Source organism: Melospiza melodia, chromosome 3 (assembly GCF_035770615.1).
Source record: "Melospiza melodia melodia isolate bMelMel2 chromosome 3, bMelMel2.pri, whole genome shotgun sequence".
Lineage (NCBI taxonomy): Eukaryota > Metazoa > Chordata > Aves > Passeriformes > Passerellidae > Melospiza > Melospiza melodia.
This window is the reverse complement of record NC_086196.1, coordinates 63,700,927-63,720,406: the sequence shown is the minus strand read 5'-3', so window position 1 is coordinate 63,720,406 and position 19,480 is coordinate 63,700,927. Positions and strand designations below refer to the sequence as shown.

The following is a 19,480-nucleotide window of genomic DNA, read 5'->3' as shown; positions in this document are numbered from 1 at the left end:
TGTCTTAATTCTAGCATCTTTAAAAAAGGAAAAATTCTAATGACATGTTACATTGCTTTGTGAATCAATTCCAAATTATTGGAAATTGTCACACATCCCCATTCATTAAGAAGCTTTATTTTTAAGCATATTCAAGACATTTTAGATCAATGTAAAGACTACACTGACCATAGAGCTTTAGAGTAGACCTTCAATTATGATTTTCCTAGTCTGTCTGACTAATTTGGCAGCAATAAAAGACTCTGCATTTCCACTTCAGACACTGGGAGTTTCACAGGTCTTTCAAAGGCCTCAGGTTTAATTAGTCCTTGAAAAACAGTGGTTATTTAATAGGAAAAAAATTATGGTAGTCAGAGTCTTAAAGACCTTAAAAATAGAGGGAACTGTGAAACCCCACAGCCTTCCTGGGGTTGCAAATCTTCTAATGGTTCAGGAATCACAACAGAGTGGGAAGATGGGAGAGAGCTGATCCTCTTTTGCCCATTTTATTTCAAGAGTTGTGTATCTTAGCAGGGTGAAAAAACCTCTATTTAGTAAAAAAAAATAAACTATCTGTCACTCCAGAAAGAGACAACTTCTCTGCCATTCCAGACACATAAAAAGCTGGCAAAAATTCCTTCTCTCAAGAGCCATTAGTAGCACTTTTCTGGCTGCCAAAAAGCATGTGCCTTTTAAGAAGGTACCACAGGACCAGGGATGTGCTGTTGTGATGATACAGTCAGCAACTATCCAAATTTCAAACCTGTCAGACAGAAATACCTGTCTGACCTCTGAGGGGTTGCCTTGTCCCAAGGAACCAGGCAGCACAAGATGGTGATACCTAAATGACTTCAGGGAGAGGTACTGAATGGGGAGCTGCTATTGCTTGCTGCTCAGGGTGTCAATACTGATAAAAGTACTGGTTTACTAATAGGGAAGTTTAACTCCTGAGCAAGTACATGCCTACCCGAAGGTCTGATCTGCAAGATGAAGATCATGCAATTGGAACAATCTAAATTCTCTATTTCAATCTAAATTCCAACTTTGGGGGCCATTAGAAATGTATAAACCCAGCTACCACCCTTGCCATTTGAGAACACCCTGCAGGAACAAGGCAGGGCTTCCAGCCCTAGAGTGTTGCTATTATGCAGAAAATAGTGGTGGATTCATCTTGCACCAATTATTAGATATTTGCATCAAACTTTTGTCTTCCTCTCATGCTATTCTCCTAATTTTATATTCTTTCATCCCCTTACTTTTCCACCTCCTTTTCTTCACTATAATTTTCTGTTCAGCTCTTCCTGAAGAAGCCAAGTACCAGTGTGCAGTCGCTGCAGAACACTGCATGACATCCTGTTTAAATGGCAAGATCTTGGAGCAGGAACTATCTGCTACTCTGCAGACACAGGAAAAAGCAGACCCATTCTTCAACAGCTTGAAGCTGAAACTCTCAATAATGTCATCAGGAGCTATTGTGTCACATCACCCAAGTTGTGCAGGCAATACACCTCATCTTCAGGCTATTACTGCTTAAGTCATCTTTACTAAATCTTCTTTGTCAAAGGTGTCCCAGTTGATCTTTGCACAATCTCTTGAACTGTATCTCAGGACTCTCAAGTTCAGGACACTGAAATAAATGCTCTCTTCTCCATAGTTCATATTTGAAAACACATAGGAATTATTCTTCTAACGAGCAGGTAGAAGGGAATCAACCATTTCAATATGCTATTTTACATCATTTAAAGATGACACTATGACATCAGCCTTGCCCTTAGAGGATACTGGACAACTAAGGTCCTCATGGCTACTCCAGTAATTTCTGTATTTTCTTCACAAACTTAGTGTAAGTCCTAAAACTCCTTTTTTAGTGTATACTCAGCTGTCAACAACTGAATTCTTCAAAAACAGAATAAATAGATAACCTGACAAGCCATCTATTCTTGTAGGAGAGAACTTTTTTCCAAAGCCAGAAACTGGAGCAGATATAAGCTAGTTCTCCTCATTCCAATCACAAACATGTACTAAATTATAAAGGGAGTTATAAATAGAAAAGAGAACTCTCAAATTCTCCATCGTCTCTTTCTCCATCCCAAAGACAATTCAACCTCCTTTTCAAGGTTCTGTGAAGCATAGGCATAAAATGTAGTACACAAATTTCAGAATTGTCCCTTTTGGTTAAGATGACATTTTTTTCTTTATACTCACATCCCCCAGAATATCAATATACATTGCCATCTCAAATACCTACTATTCTCATTGGTAAAAGAAGATTACTTTTCAAGACTCAATTTTACAGAAGTTTTGCAGAGCTGAATGCTTTTAACTGAGAAGTCTGATTTAAAAAACCAAGTTAAACTTCCTTAATCGTCTATTACGGCATGAAGACTTTCATAGAAAAGCCATTTCTAAAAGCAGCACTTGAAGGAGAAATTTTCAAGTGTCTCTAGTATTTCCCACCCACCACCACTGGAAATGGCCAGCAAGGAGATTATGGGAACTCCTCTTAGTTGCTCAACAGTTAGCAAACCAGTTTTTCTCTAAACTGGCCTGAGTCCAATAGACACAGCATAGTCCCAGAAGTGACACACACCAATGCAGGAAAGCAGTAAATGTATTACTCATGGTGCCCAGGTGGTTGGTGAACAATCTCCAAGAGTGGCCCACTCTGCCAGAGCGGCATTCACGGCTGCCTGAGCCCTGAGAGCCCAGAACACCCAGGGTGCATTGCCTGCAGCGGGGCCAGCAGCAGCACTCCTGCATCACCTGCTTGTCTACCTTCTAAGCTATAGTATCACCCAAATAATAAGACTGATCTGATTAGCAGGCCCTTAATCCTCACTAACCTTCTCCTTTAGCCATTAGCTATCATTAATTTATTAAATGTTATCCTCACAGGCTGCAAATTGTCCAGCTACCACAATTACTCATCCAGCCATGCATTTCCCCCATCAAAACTCCACAGCCACAAGTGATTATGAGTTTTTTTCAGGATGGCTCACCTACAACCCTGAGGTAGTGTCTTACTCCTGCCTGGTGATTCCTAAAGCTACTAGGGTGAGTTAGAGACCAACTCTAAAACGTACCAGGCTGTGCCATGCAACTGTGGATGCTCTTTCACTGGAAGGGTCACCAGATGAAGGTAGGGTTAGACACAACAGTTAAGCCCAGGAAGCTAGCAGGAGCACTTCTGGGAATCATTTAGCTTGGCACAAACCTCTTGAGATCACCTAGCCCAACTCCCTGTTCAAAGCAGGAGCTGCTGGAGACATTTGCCCAGCATGTCATCAGCTGGGTTTTGAATCTGCACAGATTCCACATCTGTGTTTTACCCCTTACTGTAAAAGAAGTAATTTGTCCTGTTCAAAGAGAGTATTTTCAAATCTATGCCCATCTCCCCTTGTCAGTGGTTCTACTAAGATTAATCTGGCTGTCTTCATTCCCTCCTCTCAGGGATCACTAGGATATCCCCCTAGGCCTACACAGGGAGGCATCTTTGGGCCTAAGATCTCCCACCTCCATGTTCAGCTTGGACTAAAACACCACCAGCTGTTTTACTGCAGTGCTGTGCCACAAAGGCTTTTGTTTGAGCTGGAACAGAACATGAGAACCTCCACACTATTTGACAGGATGATAGATTGTCTCTTGTAAAGCTATCAGAAACTGAACTTGAAATGTCAGAGTGTTCCTACACACACACATGCATGAACATCCAGAAACTGCCTAGTGACCCAAGGCCTGTTTCACAATTGCAAAAGCACCTGCAAGTGCACCTCAGCCAAAAGGTTCACGACCCATGCCATTAGCTTCCACCACACTTGACTTACTCTGTCTCACAAGACATTCTTCCATTAGCAGAAAGTACTGAAATCTACCACTCCCATCCTGCAGGTAAAGAATTAAGTAAACAGGGCTGTAAGACTTCAATTACTGACCTAGAAATCAGGCATTTCATTTATATAACAGCAACATGGACACTCACCCTAAACAAAACCAGAAGCTTTAATTCCTGACACTAGAACACCCCAAGCAGGGAACAGCTTAAGTGACTGTAAATAAAAGTGGCCTTCTCACACATTCATCTTGACAAAGGCCATTCTCTTGGCTAAGGCAGTCTTTCATCATCCTTGTGGGTCCCCCTTCTAACTCAGAATGTTGGGATATTGTGATATTCCATTGGAGAAGATCTTCCCCTTTTCATCTTAGATGTTTCTATGTGCATACTGAGCTGTAGCAGAAGACTGAATGGGTTAAGTGTGATTCCCAACCCACTGAAAATCAAGGCACCAGATCAGCTAAACCAAAAATTCTTGTCAGATCCCTGTTTGCATTACTTACCTATAAAAATGAAACATCCAATACTCCAGCAATTCAGAATTGAGCTCAGGTGGTTGTTCTGATGCTTCTGGAAAACTTTCTTCAGCCTGTGCCATCCTAAGTATGTCTTGCCCCAAGCTGTTAGAAGCACAGGATGGAGACTGGGTAGGAAGTGTCAGTTTGATAACTTACTTTCTAGAAGGCAAATCCTAACTGCTAGGAAATTTAGAAAAACTGCATAAGCTTCCTGAATCAGTGCCAGCACACAAACAGCAGTTCTAAGGAATTCCAATGCTGGCTATCAAAACACTTTTGACAAGCCTTCTCTAAAAAATCAATACAGCTGTTCAGAGTCCTCAGAGAGCAAAGCTTTAAGATCAGTGACCATAAACACTTGATTAAGTGCTCCTGAATTTGGATTGAATAGCTGTCCTAATTTTAGATGCTCACTGCATTTATAAATACATCAAAGATGATTGGAACAGTTTTAAAAATTAGGTACCTGCTGAGCTGGGAGCACTGCGTGGTACCCAGAGGCAGGGGCCAATGCTTTGTTTAAAGGCCAGCAGAACCCCAGACAAGATAACCATACTGCACATGTACAGTCAAGGCAGTTGTTGCCAGCAGAGTAGAGAAGCAATGGGCACGAGCAGCCTCTGGCATTCTTTTGAGTTCTTGGATTCATCCTTGGTAGAAACCAGGTTTGTCTTCCACTTTAATAAAAGTGAAACCTTGACAGAAAACTAGTGCTAGAAGCACAGTCACGCTCAATAACAAACGAGGAAGAGAATGTTTTCCTTCTGTACTTTGAGCTGACTGCATTCTGAATGGCAACTCAGACATGGCAGTTTCAGAAAAGCCCAAGTGTGAGACTAAGTTACCCCAATGTAGCAACTGACAGGGAATAAACTCCAAAATAATTAAAAGAAAGCAAACAGGTTTAGTTGTCCGAACAAGGAATTTTAATTTTAGGTCAACTATTGAACTAGGTCAACATCCAGTTCACAATGTCTACAGATAGTGGGCATAGCCAGTCACTACGGTAAGTTTATTGAAGCACCAAGCTCCACACAAGACTGTAAAATACATTTTAAACTACTAGTAAGAAAGCTTCTTCAAGTCAACAATACTATTAAGGGCCAGAGTTTAAGGACTAAGTTTTCACCTTCCAAGCTATTTTAAGACAGCCAATCCATTGCATAAGCAAACCAAACTGCTACATACTGAAACACAGAGCAGCAACTGCATTGAACAATTCCTGTAAATAATTCAAGGATACATTGAAACAGTATGGGTAAATTGTAATTTTTTATTGGAAAACAAATATACAACTTGGAATGGATTTGAGGCAAATCGTGCCATAAGCAGATTTTTTTGAAAATAAGTGGCTAAACAAAGTTTAAAAAGCATAGTAACAAGAGGAGAAAATGTTTTCTGGCACAGGACCAGCAGTACAAAAAAACTTGTGTACGAGTACCTGGATAAATCACCCGTTTTGCATTAGTGCAACTTAAGTTTCATATTGTTGACTGTCAATCGTCTACAACGTTAAGACTCCACATTTCAACAACATGTTACAGGTATGGCCACAAACAAGTTACTGTGAAGTAAGCTAGGAGAATGACTTTTACAGTGCATTAGCCACATGATATATGCTATTCACATCATTCTATCCTGCAGGTAAGCTGCAAGAGTCCTCATCCTCCCATCACAGAAAGGGGTAAAAACTCCTATAGGAAAAACTCCTACGTACTCGAGAACTAGAACCAGCATGTTGCTTGAACTAAGGATCAGCTAATGCACGGTAAACCCTGGCTTACTTTATGTAACTTGTCACACTAGTCATACCTAAGTTTCCTAGAGAAAGCTACTTTTTTAATAGACAATCCAGATGTTCCCTCAGTTAACCAACTTCATCTAACTTTAGATGTGCAGAAGGGCTTAAATATCCAGAGTAAGCCACATGCAACATTTGTTACTTAGATCAATTTTCCAAAAATCAGAACAATGACAGTAAGATAAAGGAGAAAAACATGGAGGAATGGCCTTCTAATTACTATACATGCATAATCTTTTGACAGTAAGGGAAAAACCTTTTACAGATAAGTTACAAACAGAGAAAAGGCAAATAAACAATTTTGTACAAGAAATTTAACACATTCTGTACAACGTCTTCACTTCGCTGTCATCATTTGTACAAACTCTGTAAAAGGAAAGAGTTGCATAGGTTATTTGAAGGAAAAAAATCTGAATTGCAAGATCTGAGAAGCAGCCTTACTAGTGCTGAACATTGATTCAAAACTGCATTTTCAGTTACATTCAAAAAAGCATCTTCAAAACAGTCCTCTTTTTCAGTAATCACACCTAAACTCCTCCCATTTTTAATGGCAAAAGGCCTTTATTTTTCCATAAGAGTTGGTCCATCAGTGAACTAGATAACAGCCTTACTTCCAAGACAAAACATTAGAGGGTCCTATCCCCACAGACTCACAGATGGGGACAAAATAACCAAGAATGACTAAAAGATCCCTACAAATCACACTGAAGTGACAATTAACTAAGTAACTGTACAGGCAGACTTTGTGTTGGTTTGAACTTTTATTTTCCAGAGTGGAATAGTTAAGTATTTTATTTTGCCTGGCTGGCTTTAAGCAACTGATTCAATGCTTAGTCATAAAACATTTCAAGTTAGAACATTCATCTTGCTGAACCATAGTTTCAGGTACAATAATGACAGGAAACCCAGAACCTAAAAGGAGTTAACTGGTTGCTCAAGTTTTGAAAGAGCAACTGGAAACAAGTGGGACACAGACACTCTCCAGTGCCAGTCTCTGAACAGCCTACTCAAACAGTGATGAAGCAGCAGCCTTGTACATAAAAGTTACTTTTCACTTACAGATGTCTGTGTACCCTTAGGCCATAATGAAAAAGGCCTTAAAGGCATATCTACACCTCAGAAATAGCACAGATTATCTGAAAGTACCCTAGATGTTTTCTGTAACATATTAAAAAGTCAAGCTTAGTGTGTCTCAGCTGCAAACAACTGTCTAAAGGAACTCCTGCTTGCATGACTTCATTTACAGTTCAATATCAGGAAGAAAGGAAGAAATAGAAAGAAATTACCGTTGTAGCTGATTTACATGAAATAAATGTATTTAAAGTATCTTCTGAAGGTCTTGAAACTTCTGTCTATTTTAGAGGCTTTCCCCATTTGATCAGCAAGTAATTTTAAAAGCATTGAGGACAAATGAGTGACATCCCACAGCCAGGTCAACATGCATTAGTTAACAGTATGAACAGCACATGAACATCTCTTGACAACTTGCTTATTCTAATGGTCATTAGACATCATTAGATTTACAAAGTCAATTCTTACCCTGTACAACCAAATAGCCCTTTTTTGCCTTTGGCACAAAGGCAGCAATAACACTTTAACTCATTGAGAGGTACACAATGTACATACTAATTGAAGATTAGCTAAAAGGAACACTGTGTGTTCAGATGAACTTGTCTGAACACTGCCCTATTTAAACTTGGTGTGGCTAACAGCACCCCAAGAACAAGCATGACAAGTGCTACACCAAAAGAAACAATTAACAACTCCTTACCTTCATAGTTTACTTGACCATCACCATCAATGTCTGCTTCCCTAATCATTTCATCAACTTCTTCATCTGTTAGCTTCTCCCCCAGATTTGTCATCACATGGCGGAGTTCTGCAGCACTAATGTAACCATTACCATCCTGGGAGGAGAAAAAGGAACACTGGAATAGGCTTGCCTAAGGCCTAATGACTTAACTATAACTTAAGAACATTGCAGAGCAAATTGAGCATTAAGAAGGTAACACAGCCTTAAGCACCAGCATTTGCTCAAGGTACGTGAGAGCTGCAAGCACATCTTCAGCACTGTCCAATGTCTTTGGGCACTGTGAGCTTATAGCCTTTGACTGTCCTATTCTGACATTTTTAAACCATGAACAATGCAATCACCCCCTTTTGCAACTTCTTAGGTGATGGATGCCTACTAAATCACATGACTGTGGTTCAAGTGGTGATTTCTTAGAACAGAAGCTACTTATCTGATGTGCCTGTTTCATGGGAGTCCAGCATAAAGCCAAGGACTTCAGAGATGACTTGTACATATCCCAGTACTAGTTGGGACACTGAATATTGAAGCACTGAATATTGGTGTACACTAACTCAACTGATGTGTTCCTTCCCACACCCCAAGGCACTTCACATCATGTTTTCAGCTCCAAGGTGCATCTTAAGTAAGCTGAGTAATTTTAGATTCCTTTAGCAATTTACTTAGCAAAGACTACATAAAAGACTTACAACATTTACATTTTAAATACTTAAAACAATTTCCTGCCAGTCATCTGGAAGTATTTCAGTATCACAGCAAGCAGTACTTTAAATTGTGTCACTTATTTTACTATCCTGACAACTCATCTGACTTTCCCATACCACCACAGTAGGCTGAGCTTTAGGGTGACTGGCCAGCCTAGAGGCTCTGTGACACGAGAGTACCCCTCAGATCTGTGAGAAAGCATCTTACAAGCACACCAAGTTTTCTTAACAGGAATGTTCCAGATAAACATTACAGTACCTTGTCAAAGACACGGAACGCTTCTCTAATTTCTTCTTCACTATCTGTATCTTTCATTTTTCTTGCCATCATTGTCAGAAACTCTGGAAAGTCAATTGTGCCATTGCCTGAAAGGTTGAAAAATCTTTGTTAGAAAAATATGGTTTAGGCAATTTACTAAATTACTTATCAGTAAAGTTCTTACCATCAGCATCTACTTCATTGATCATATCCTGTAGCTCTGCTTCTGTGGGGTTTTGACCAAGTGATCTCATCACTGTCCCCAACTCCTTTGTAGTTATAGTACCATCACCATCCTTGTCAAATAGTGAAAAAGCTTCTTTGAATTCTGTACAGAACAAAAAAAAAAGTTAATCCCTTAAACTTTGAAATGTTAACAATAAAAAAATTCACTGCTACTGATTGCTGCAAGTTACAAAATTTGATTTCAATCTTCTAAGAAAATTTTGGTATACTGCTCAGCACGCTGTAATTACAATGGCAATATGGCAACATCAGCATCTGAAAACACACCCACCAGTCTACTGATGAATAGCATGTTGACCTAAATTAGGATGGAAGGTCATCCATTTCCAAAAGACTCAGATGTTTGTTACTGTCTATCTTGAATAAGGGCTCCTAATATGGCGCTGAAATAGCTGTCTGCAACTACAGTGATCCGCATCCTTGGTAGGAATTGCATCTCAAAATAAAACAATATGGAATTGCCACGAGAAAATTGAAAATGGTACATATGCCACAGCTTAATAGCACTTCATTACTGATAGAGGACATGAGTCAATGGAAAAAGGTATTATCTGACCAAACTACACCCAAGTTTCTCAATATAAGCCACTTCCGCTGGGCACAGATGTCTGAACATTATATGCTACCACAATGGTTCAAAGAAGAAAGCCACTGGAGTGTTCATGCTGAAAGGCTGCTCACAAAACTGCTCCAGCCCTACTGTATCCTGAAACAGCTTCCACAGAAATGTTTCTGACTGCTCCTAAGACTGCTTTGCTGTGTTTTGACACCATCTCTTAACCCCCTACACAATGGCTGTACTGTGGCCAGAAATATTAATACAAGCATAACACGTTTAATTGTCCAGTCCAAAAATGGAGCTGGTTTTCATCCATGCCATCTGTCTTTGGCCACACACCTCAAACCAGCTCACTGGACTGCGCAAGCTCACACACACGGCAGTTAAGCAAGAGCATCTTGTCCATTCCCTTGCAGACTTCAGATCCCTTCCCAGCTTTCCAGCCGTCTCAGAGATAATGGCTCTGGACAGCCTGTCAGCTCAAGGGTACTCCTGCATCAGAAGTATTCCCAATTATTGTTTTCTTCAACATTTCCATGAAGCCAGCTTTCCAGATGGTGGGTTTCCCAGACCAGAATCAGTCACAGTAAAAGCTGTGTTTTCACATGACCTGATGAAGCCTTTACTTCATACTCTGAAACTCTTGAGGTGAGTACAAGCTGGCAAGCATTAAAAATTAAACTATAAAGATAGGTTTTTATAGTTCATGAATACAGCTACAACACCAGAGTCACACAGTCAAATCCCACAGAGGGGAAAAACCCCACTACTCTTCTACATTTAAGTCTCAAGTGTCCCAAGAGCCAACCCCCACTGTTTAGCCCAACAGAATCAGAGCAAGGCTACCACAGGACCAGCAGAAACAGTTTCAAGCCAGTATATAAAAATCACAAAGCAGAAACAAGTAGATACAACCTATGCCTGGAATTCCTTCCAAATGGTCTCTGGGGGGCTAGTTTCAGTTATCTTGGAGGCAACAGATTTCTTAGGGCTAAGGTCCTACACTAGGGAAGAAAATGCTTTTGGGTCAATCCTAGTAGACATTCACAGTCTATCATGGAAGAACCTCAAAAGGGGAAAGTTGCATCCTCATGAAGAGTCAAGTGCTCGAGTGTTATTCAAAACATTTAGCTGTTAATCACTTCATCCTTCATGTGAAAGGCAACCACCACTAACCCAACATAAAGCACATTTCACAGTACTGCAGTGACTCTGCTTAGAAAGGGCAATGCTTCCTTCATTCATATACAAATTTCAAAGACTTGCTTTCTGTAAGACCCATACACCATTTAAGTGGTGTATTATCAACACTTGGAAGGAACCATTCCAAGGGCAACTCTACCCTTCTTTTACTCCAAGTTGCAATAGGTTAAGAAGCAACCAGCTAAAAATCATAAAGAAAATAAAGCAAGTTGAAGATTAACAGCATATTCCTGCTTGAAATGCTGAATCAAGTCAAGAATACCACTAGAATACTTCTCCAACCACTTCCAGGAACCACCTCCAGTGATTAGAACAAAGGAGTGACAACATACACAGATGCAGTTAGACTAGAACAAGAACAACCTGGCATAGCTTTGGAGGATTTGCAGCCATGGCTAGTGAAGGCACCTATGAAACACTGAAGTTTAGTGAGCAACTCAATTCTGGCATCCTGCAACATAAGGTTATAAAACATACCAGGCACACTTAAACACCATGATTCCATATAGCATGTAAAGCAATTCCTCTTTATTCCACCAAACTGGGAAATGAAAAGTCTCTGCTAAGGCTACAAGGTCTCAGCCTTTCCACCCTTCTGAAAAGCATCCTGAGAAAAAGACTGCTTCCAGGCCCCATGAAAGACATGCTAATCCAACAATGTGAACTCTAAGAACCCAGCTCAGAATGTTCTTTTAACCAGCCATAAGTTCTGAGGCATCTGTGCACCACATCACCTTTCCAAATGAAGTGGCAGCCTTCAGTGACCTAATATGTTCAGTGAACCAGGACTACCATATCCACTGCTACACAATTCAGCCAGCTATGTCTGGAACTTTCATAGCAGAATGTCAATTGTTCTCTTCACAGCTAGCAGGACCTCAACACTTCAACATGTCTGTTTCTACTATGACAAATTTTAAATCCCTGTTGTGGCCAAATCCCCAGCAGAGAACCACAGCACACTAAAGGAACAAGGCAGTGAACACCATACACAGGCCTGCTTGCACACAGAGCCCATTCAGAACTCGGGACTCCAGGGGAAGGACAGCTCACTTGACCAGCTGGCTTTGGGACAAAAGCATCTTCAGGCTGCTCTGCCACCTGACCACCCAGGTAGTCTTGACCCCATTACTTCTGTAATACAACACTTACCCAAAGGGAGAGCCACTGGACTTAGCAACTTCAATTCTTGCTGAATGAAACTGCAGCCACTATTACCATTCTGTAGCTACTTGGCTTTCAGTATCGGTCTTTCATATAAACAAAATCTGGAAAGGTTTTCACCCCTACCTACACTGACAAGAAGCTTCAGTGCTATTTGATCAGCATGTTCCACAGGAAATGCCATCTGGAACCTTAAACAACTGTACTGTGATGCTTCACAGCAGAGGGGGAAGGATTTAATCCTGGGGAAGTGGCTGCTTTAAGTACTCTGGTTTTCTGTCTTAGGAATGGCAATGCAATGTCACCTCTGCCTTGCAGTACCATTTCCTATGTCTGCCTCCAAACCAAACGCTACGGATCGCCAGGGAAGCTCAGTCAGAATGGTGGTGGCTCAAGTTCTTGTAGCCAGTCTCTGTGTAACACTTAAACTGTGTCTTTAAGAGTTTTCCCATGCAAGACCAGATGCAACCTCTCCTAAGCGGTGCTCAGAATGATTCCTTCACACACCACCAGTGGGCTTATGTCTTCACAACCGAGGTTCATGGTTTACTTGCAAATACATTTGCTTAACAAAACATCACAGCTGCCCAGAAAGTGGCAGGCCTTTTTACATTGGCCACTAAGATATACTTTTAATCCTTCCATGCAGTCGAAAGCCTCTGGTCCTGTATGACAGGCTCATCAATATCTACTTTCGCCTCAGAGGAGTACATGATCATTACTGAATACATAAAGTTGACGCTAATCCCAAGGTAGTGTTAATAAGCTTCCTGATTATATTCCATAATTAGCTACATCAACTAATAAGGCTTTGACAATTAACAACTAGAACAATGAACCATTATTGGAAAGACAGCAGCGACAACTGATAAAGCCTGCTCTAACTAAACTGATCACAAAACCCTTATGCTATGTAGGCCAGTTCCCAAAAAAAAACCAACCCGAAGTTGAACTAAATTTGGCTTGTGCTTACTTGTAAGACACTACCATGGCAACAAGTAAATAGACTAAGGACTTTCCACAAAACCATAATTAGTCTCCTTTGAGTAAAAGCAGGCTTCTAAAGACTAAAAGCTACAGAAGAATGTTCTTAACACTTCAGATTTGGCAATTATGGCAAAAACAAACCAGCTCATAATGACACTTCTGTTTAATACAGTGTCTTCAAGAGCTGCACCATAACTAAATAGTAGAATCTCAGAGGCTGTTCTTCGTATGCCTGACCTGGTACTATCAGCTCAGCAGAACCCAACATCCTCTAAAGTAATTTCACAGGACAGTTATGCACACCAAGACTTTCCAGTGTTAACACTATACACTTGTCAGATCAAAATCATGACATTCTTGAACGTGTGTGGCTAAGCTGAATTCTGTATTACCAGCTTTAAGTTCCATCTATTACTGAAGTTCAGATCAGTCTGCTGAGAGCGATGGGACCAATAAGTTTGTGCAGCCTGCATGGGTAGGACACAATAACCACAAGTTGTTGCCATCAGTAAATGGCTGCCAGTGCACATAACCTGTTTCTAGGGGGCCAATACCAAGATATAACAGATGCATATTTATTTAAGCATTTCAGAGCAAGTGCCAGACCATCAGAGCAGCACACACAACACTTGTGTCCAAGTACACAATACAGTTCCAAATATGGAATATCAAGAGTTGTCATCATGAAGCCAGTCTCTGCTGTCATCAACAAGAGCCACTCAAACATCTCTGCTGACAGGAGACAGCAAAGTAAATTATTTTTGCCTTCTGTTAAAAAAGCACTGCAGATTCCAAGCCTTCACCAGATCTGTTTGTCATCCCCTGTGCCCCACTCCCCCTTTCAGTCTGCAATTGGGACAATTTTGTAGTCATGAGAGAATAATCACCAGTTTACTAGCCAGAAAAGCTGTGAGGATTGTTTAACTATATTAACTACACAACTAGAACTCATTATATCCATGGTGCTTTTACAGTAGATAAGCCTTTAAAAATTAGGTGACAAATTAAAACATTCCACCATAATACTTTAGTATCTAAGAAAGCTAACTATCTTGTGTAACACAGACTGTCACTGGATTAGGAGATGTGCCAAGTCAAGTAGGAGTAACAATACCACACAAAAACCTCACCTGCAATCTGCTCTTCTGTCAGTTGATCAGCCTGCAATAAAAGAGAATATGATTAGAGTTGGAGCAAAAGTTCAAGGCAAAATAAGACAGACTTGTAGAGGCCTCTGAGTATGGTAATTGCTCTTCAGGACTGATTTGTAACATTCTAGAATAGTTCTAATAAAGCTCAAAAGTCATCAGGACTGCTTGCTAAGTAGAACTGGCAGCCTTTTATCCTCTCCAGACCCTGCAATACCCCATACACTCGAGTAATAGATTACCACGTGTACCAATCAATCAATAATCCAAGCAGTGCCAGCAAGATCAAGGCACACAGGTCCCTTTAGAACCACAGACTGGTTTGAAAAACTCATTTACACAACACACTACCAGCTTCAACACAAAACACTTTAGGTCTCAGTAAGGCAATAGTAACCTCCAAGTGCGAATTTTAAGGCAGATCAGCTAAATCAGAAAAACATACTCTTCAACAGAATTAAACCATCCCCTGATTTACATGAAACTTCATGTCCAAGACCTGGCTGTAAAAGACAAGCCACCAGCTTCAGTCCAAATGGGTCATTTCAGTGGCATACAGCCTGTCTACACTTTTTTTTAGCCCATTAACTGCACTGACTCAGTTAACATTAGGTAACATGGACAACAGAGAAAGGTTCTGCAGTCTAAGACAATTTCTGCATCAGTTGGTTAAGCTCCAGTGTATATCTCATTCTCTTCTCTCACCAGTTTTGAATTCATTAGATTTGATAGCAATGAAAACCACCAATCTTCCAGGCCAAACCCAAAATGAACTTTGCTCTTGAAAGAACATCACGTTTGAGGACTGTAGAAATGCTCTCCCTAGGTTCTCAAACCAGATGATTCTTCAAATTCCGGATAGCTTGAGCAGAGTTGCAGTAACAAGGTAACACACCTCCTCCTAAGGGAAACTTCCTGAGCTCTTTACTGAAGCACAAAAAATACAGAAAAGACATATTCACTGCTGAAATACACCACTGCTTTTGCAGCTTCTTTCCTGTTGTGACCATTTAAGCAGCACCTTTTTTATAATTACTGCAATATTGACTGAAAAATTTTGTCATAACTGTGCCCACCAAATCCTCACTCCACATTAGCATCTGTCAGGGGAAGACTTAGAAAAATGTATTTACAATAATTGTCAATTTTTACTTTGCCAATTTCAATTACATTTTTATGCTGCATGGGAACACGTAAGTTACCAGCTGCTGGTTATTCTTCCTGTAACAGAAGTGAAGGTGGCTGCTTGAGCAGTGGTACAAATGCTGAACTGCTCACAAAGCCCTCTGTGCACACAGTACAGCAACAGCCCAAGGTAAGGCCACGCTCCGGCTGGGGCTCACCTACTCTAAGAACCAAGACCACGCTACTGAGGAACTCCTGCAGCAGCAGACAATGGGAATTGGCAGCCACAGATTCATCTCTGCTGCAGGAATATTCCCATGCAGGTTCCACCTTTTGTTAAAAAAGACTGGCATGGCAGCAGTACTGCTGAGAACAGAACCAATTCAAAACCAAGCCTTGGGATGGAAGTGTTCTGCTGGTCACTTAGCAGAAGCCTAACAGATTTTCACCTGGCCACAGAGTATCATTAACACAGACTCATACCTTTGCATGCTATTTACATTTTTATTGTTTGAGTGAAGAGAATGATGTGCTACATTTCCATAAGATATTTATATCCATTGAAAACTGTAGATCAGATTTAAGCAGTAAGAACCCAGTTAATTTATTTAGGTCAATACTTATGGGTTACCAAGTTGAGTCACATACTGTTTTATATAAACAATTTTATACGGAGACATGACATAGCAGTATGTAAGTTGTTATGCATTCCCAAACTCTTTCTTCTTTATAAACTCTTCCAGCAATTTAAGACCCCTAACCACGAATTTGGATGAGCTCTGACAATACCTGTAAGAGGTGCAGCGCTTGAGAAGAGCACAAAGCTTATTAGAAGGCACAGGTATGAAGCAGTTGAAAGATAAGCGGGGAGGTGGGGCAAGGTTGAACAAACACCATCTGTACTCTGCAGTGCCGGGCTCTGCAGGCGCTGCTGCGCAACAGCAATAAAAGGCGGAGCCAGCGAGCCTGCCAGCTCCCAGCCTCCCGTGCCACCCAGGTGGAGGGGAGCAGCCTGGAGCCCTGCCTGCCGCCTCCAGGGCACCGCGGCCTTCCTACAGGGGCCTCCCGGAGCTCTCCATGATGGTGCAGCACACGCGTGACAGCGCGCTCACCTTCCCCGTGCTGTCAAACGCCGGCTGTGAGGCGCCCACGCTGGAGCTCTGACATGCCCTTACTGCGGCCGAGAGCCACCCGAAACCCCCATTTGATGCCATCGCAGCTCTGACGTGGCTTTCTGCGATTCACGTTGCAGCACCTGAATTTGCATCGCAACAGCCCCCATCCCCCCAGCCGCAGGCTGTGCGGAGGGCCTGACAAAGGAGCCAAAGCTCCCGGGAAAGCAGGGGAGCCGCTGTGCCGTGTGCGCGGCCGTTCTGTGGCACACGCAGCCTCTAGAGGTGGAGTTCCCTTACAGCCGCTATGGCTGCGGCGCAGTCTCGGGGCGGGAGCGCCTTCCTCCACAGCGCTGCCCAGGGCGCAGCTACAGCGAGCGGCGACACCGCTTCCCTCCGAGAGCCGGCTCCTCGCTGCGCTTCGCAGGCGCACTGAGGGGACAACTCTGCTCGGGCAGGACTGACCAAAGAACAACAACCGGACCTGACTATATGGACTAAAATCAGGTTTGTGTAGGTTAGCTTGTTTTGGGAACAAATCGTTCTGTCTTATCTCGTATGGGCAACACTGGACAGTCACAGGCTGAGCCAGTCTGGTCTGTCGGGATGAACTATAACCACAGTCAAAGTGTCACTGTGCCTCCTGGACACACCCATTTTTTACACGGACCTTGCTTGAAGATACTCCATTTTTGGTTCTGCACAGATGATGACTAAATGCAGTAAGTCTTTTGTTACTACATTCATTGCCGGTTTTTCCCCCCCGCTTTATGGATGGTTTGCTGTGTAAGTTCACAATTCAAGCTAAAGAATAAATTCAGGCTTCTATTCACCAAATCTCTTTGCCCGGAGACAGCATTTCAAAAACCCTTAAATTTTAAGTAGCCATCGTTCACATTAAACGTGATGAGCTGACAGTCATTTGATTCCTCAGAAGAATATAATGAATGAAAAGGCAATTCCACTCTACTGCATCTTCTCTTAATGCAGAGATAGCACTAAGTGGTCAGTGGTGCTGCTTTTGCAACAGAATTGCTCCTTTTAGTACGTTTCTCAGCATCCACTTGTTTTAATTTTAAAAAACCAACAAACGTTAAACTCACATCCTTTAGACTGAATTTGAAACCATTCTCCGATATCACAAAATGCGTTCTATTTCGATAGTGGATTACCATTCTAAACGCATCGCTAGTAATATTAAAAACGCAGGACTGTCCTCCGCAATGACCAAAACGGGAAACAAAAATTGTTTAAAAAAAAAAAAAAAAAAAAAAAACACAATCCCTTATCCAACAGAGCCACCAACAGCATGGCGCTACCACGGAATCGACAGGGGCTCCAACGCGAGCTGACAACAGGTCTAGCGAGGAGGGCGATGGTGCAGTGAGGCACAGCCTGCCCCTCATCATCATGCTGCTCAGAAGCTGCTGGGCTCCGCACTGCATTATTATGACCAGGCGCAGCACACCTCACTAGCGAGCCGGACAGCTCAGGCTGCCTCATTCAGCCGCACACGCCGAGAGCAGGGAGGGAGGAAGCGATAAGAAAGCAGAGCTGGTGCCATCGTGGCAAGCTCCTTTCCCCCCTCCTCCCAAGCCCGCGGGTCCCCTCCCAGGAGGGACCGCTATCCGTCGCTCCCCCCGGCAACGCCCGGCGCCGCCTCACGGCGCTCCCGCCGACCCAGGGGCCGTTTGGATTTGAATCCACACCAACGCCCCAGGGCGGGAAAGGGACCCGGGCGGGACCCGCCGCCGCCGCCACCACCACTTCCTCCCACGCAAACGGCGCCTCCGAGCGGGACCCTCCGCCCCGGCCTGAGCCCGCCGGCCGCGGCGAGGGTCAGCTTCATCCCTCCCCACAGCCTTCTGCCCGCGACCTCGCCCCACAGCAGCCAACCCCCCCCCTCCCCCCCGCCCCCCATCTGCACCGAACTCAGCCGCCCCCATCCCTCCGCACCGCACCGCGACGGCGCCCGCCGGACCCCGCGGCTGCCCCGTGCCCGGGGACTCACCATGGTGGCCCGGCCTGGCTGCGGGGTGCGGTGGGAGCTGAGGGCTGCACGGGGCGCACGCTGCGCGACCTTCCCGCTGCACGGCTCGCCTCACACTGAGTCCTGCCCGCCCGCCGGCGGCGCCTCATAAACCGCCTCACCGCCCGGATCGCTCCGCGCCGCTCCCTCCCCCTCCCCTTCCCCCGACAGTGAAGTGGATTGCGAAACGAGTCCCGGCTCTGCGCGCTCTCCTCGCAGGGCACCCCGCACCCCGAGTGCCGCTCCTTCTGCCCCACAGCCCCGGCGCAGGAACGAGCGAGCTGCGGGGAACTGGGGGAAGCAACGCTTGTGAAACGGCGGGGGGAAGGGGGGCAGCGAGAGAAGGGGGGCGGGGACCGGGGCTAGGGACTATTTCTCTGTGCGGAAGAGGATTTTAGGAAAAAATGCCGAGGAGTGTGGGGACTCCGTAAGGAGGGCGCTGATTGGTGGGTTCGTACCTGCAATGCGTCACTCGGACATGCACACTCTGGGCTGGGAAGGCGGGCACCCCTCCCCCCGCCCGCAGTGCGTGAGGGCCGGAGCGGCCCCGCAGCCCCGCGGAGCCGCCGCGCCGGGCCCGGCCCCGGCCCCCGGCCCAGGGCGGCAGCCGGGTCTCCCGGAGCGCCTTTGCTACAGCGTTTCGAGCCACTGTCTCCGTGCTGCGCTCCGGAAAGCCTCACCCACACAGAGTTACCAAATGAGACTCGCTCTGTATCCAGCACAGTCTAGAAAAATTCCCACCTCGCGCTGCAGGCTAGAGATGCTTCATCGCTTGGTACCGTGGTTGAAAAGAACAGATTTCACAGAATCAGTTAGGTTGGGAACGATCGCTGAGATCATCGAGTCCAAGCCGTGACCGATCTCCACCATGTAACTAGACCGTGGCACCGAGTGCCACATCCAGGCTTTCCTTAAACGCCTCCAGGGATGGTGACTCCACCATCACCTCCCTGGGCGGCCCATTCCAATGTCTAATCTCCTTTTCTCTGAAGAAACTCCTCCAC

General features: G+C 43.8%; 1 protein-coding gene across 1 annotated transcript; it reads right to left on the bottom strand.

The window, feature by feature from the left end:
- Positions 1-5,582: 5,582 nt before the first annotated feature.
- On the bottom strand, positions 5,583-18,585 carry CALM2 (calmodulin 2). Its single transcript, XM_063152043.1, has 6 exons — positions 18,459-18,585; positions 14,193-14,223; positions 9,088-9,231; positions 8,904-9,010; positions 7,902-8,037; positions 5,583-6,496 (listed from the first exon to the last, which is right to left on the bottom strand). The coding sequence occupies exons 1-6, from the start codon at positions 18,459-18,461 to the stop codon at positions 6,468-6,470; spliced, it is 450 nt and encodes a 149-aa protein (XP_063008113.1). The 5' UTR covers positions 18,462-18,585; the 3' UTR covers positions 5,583-6,467.
- Between the last annotated feature and the right edge of the window lie 895 nt (positions 18,586-19,480).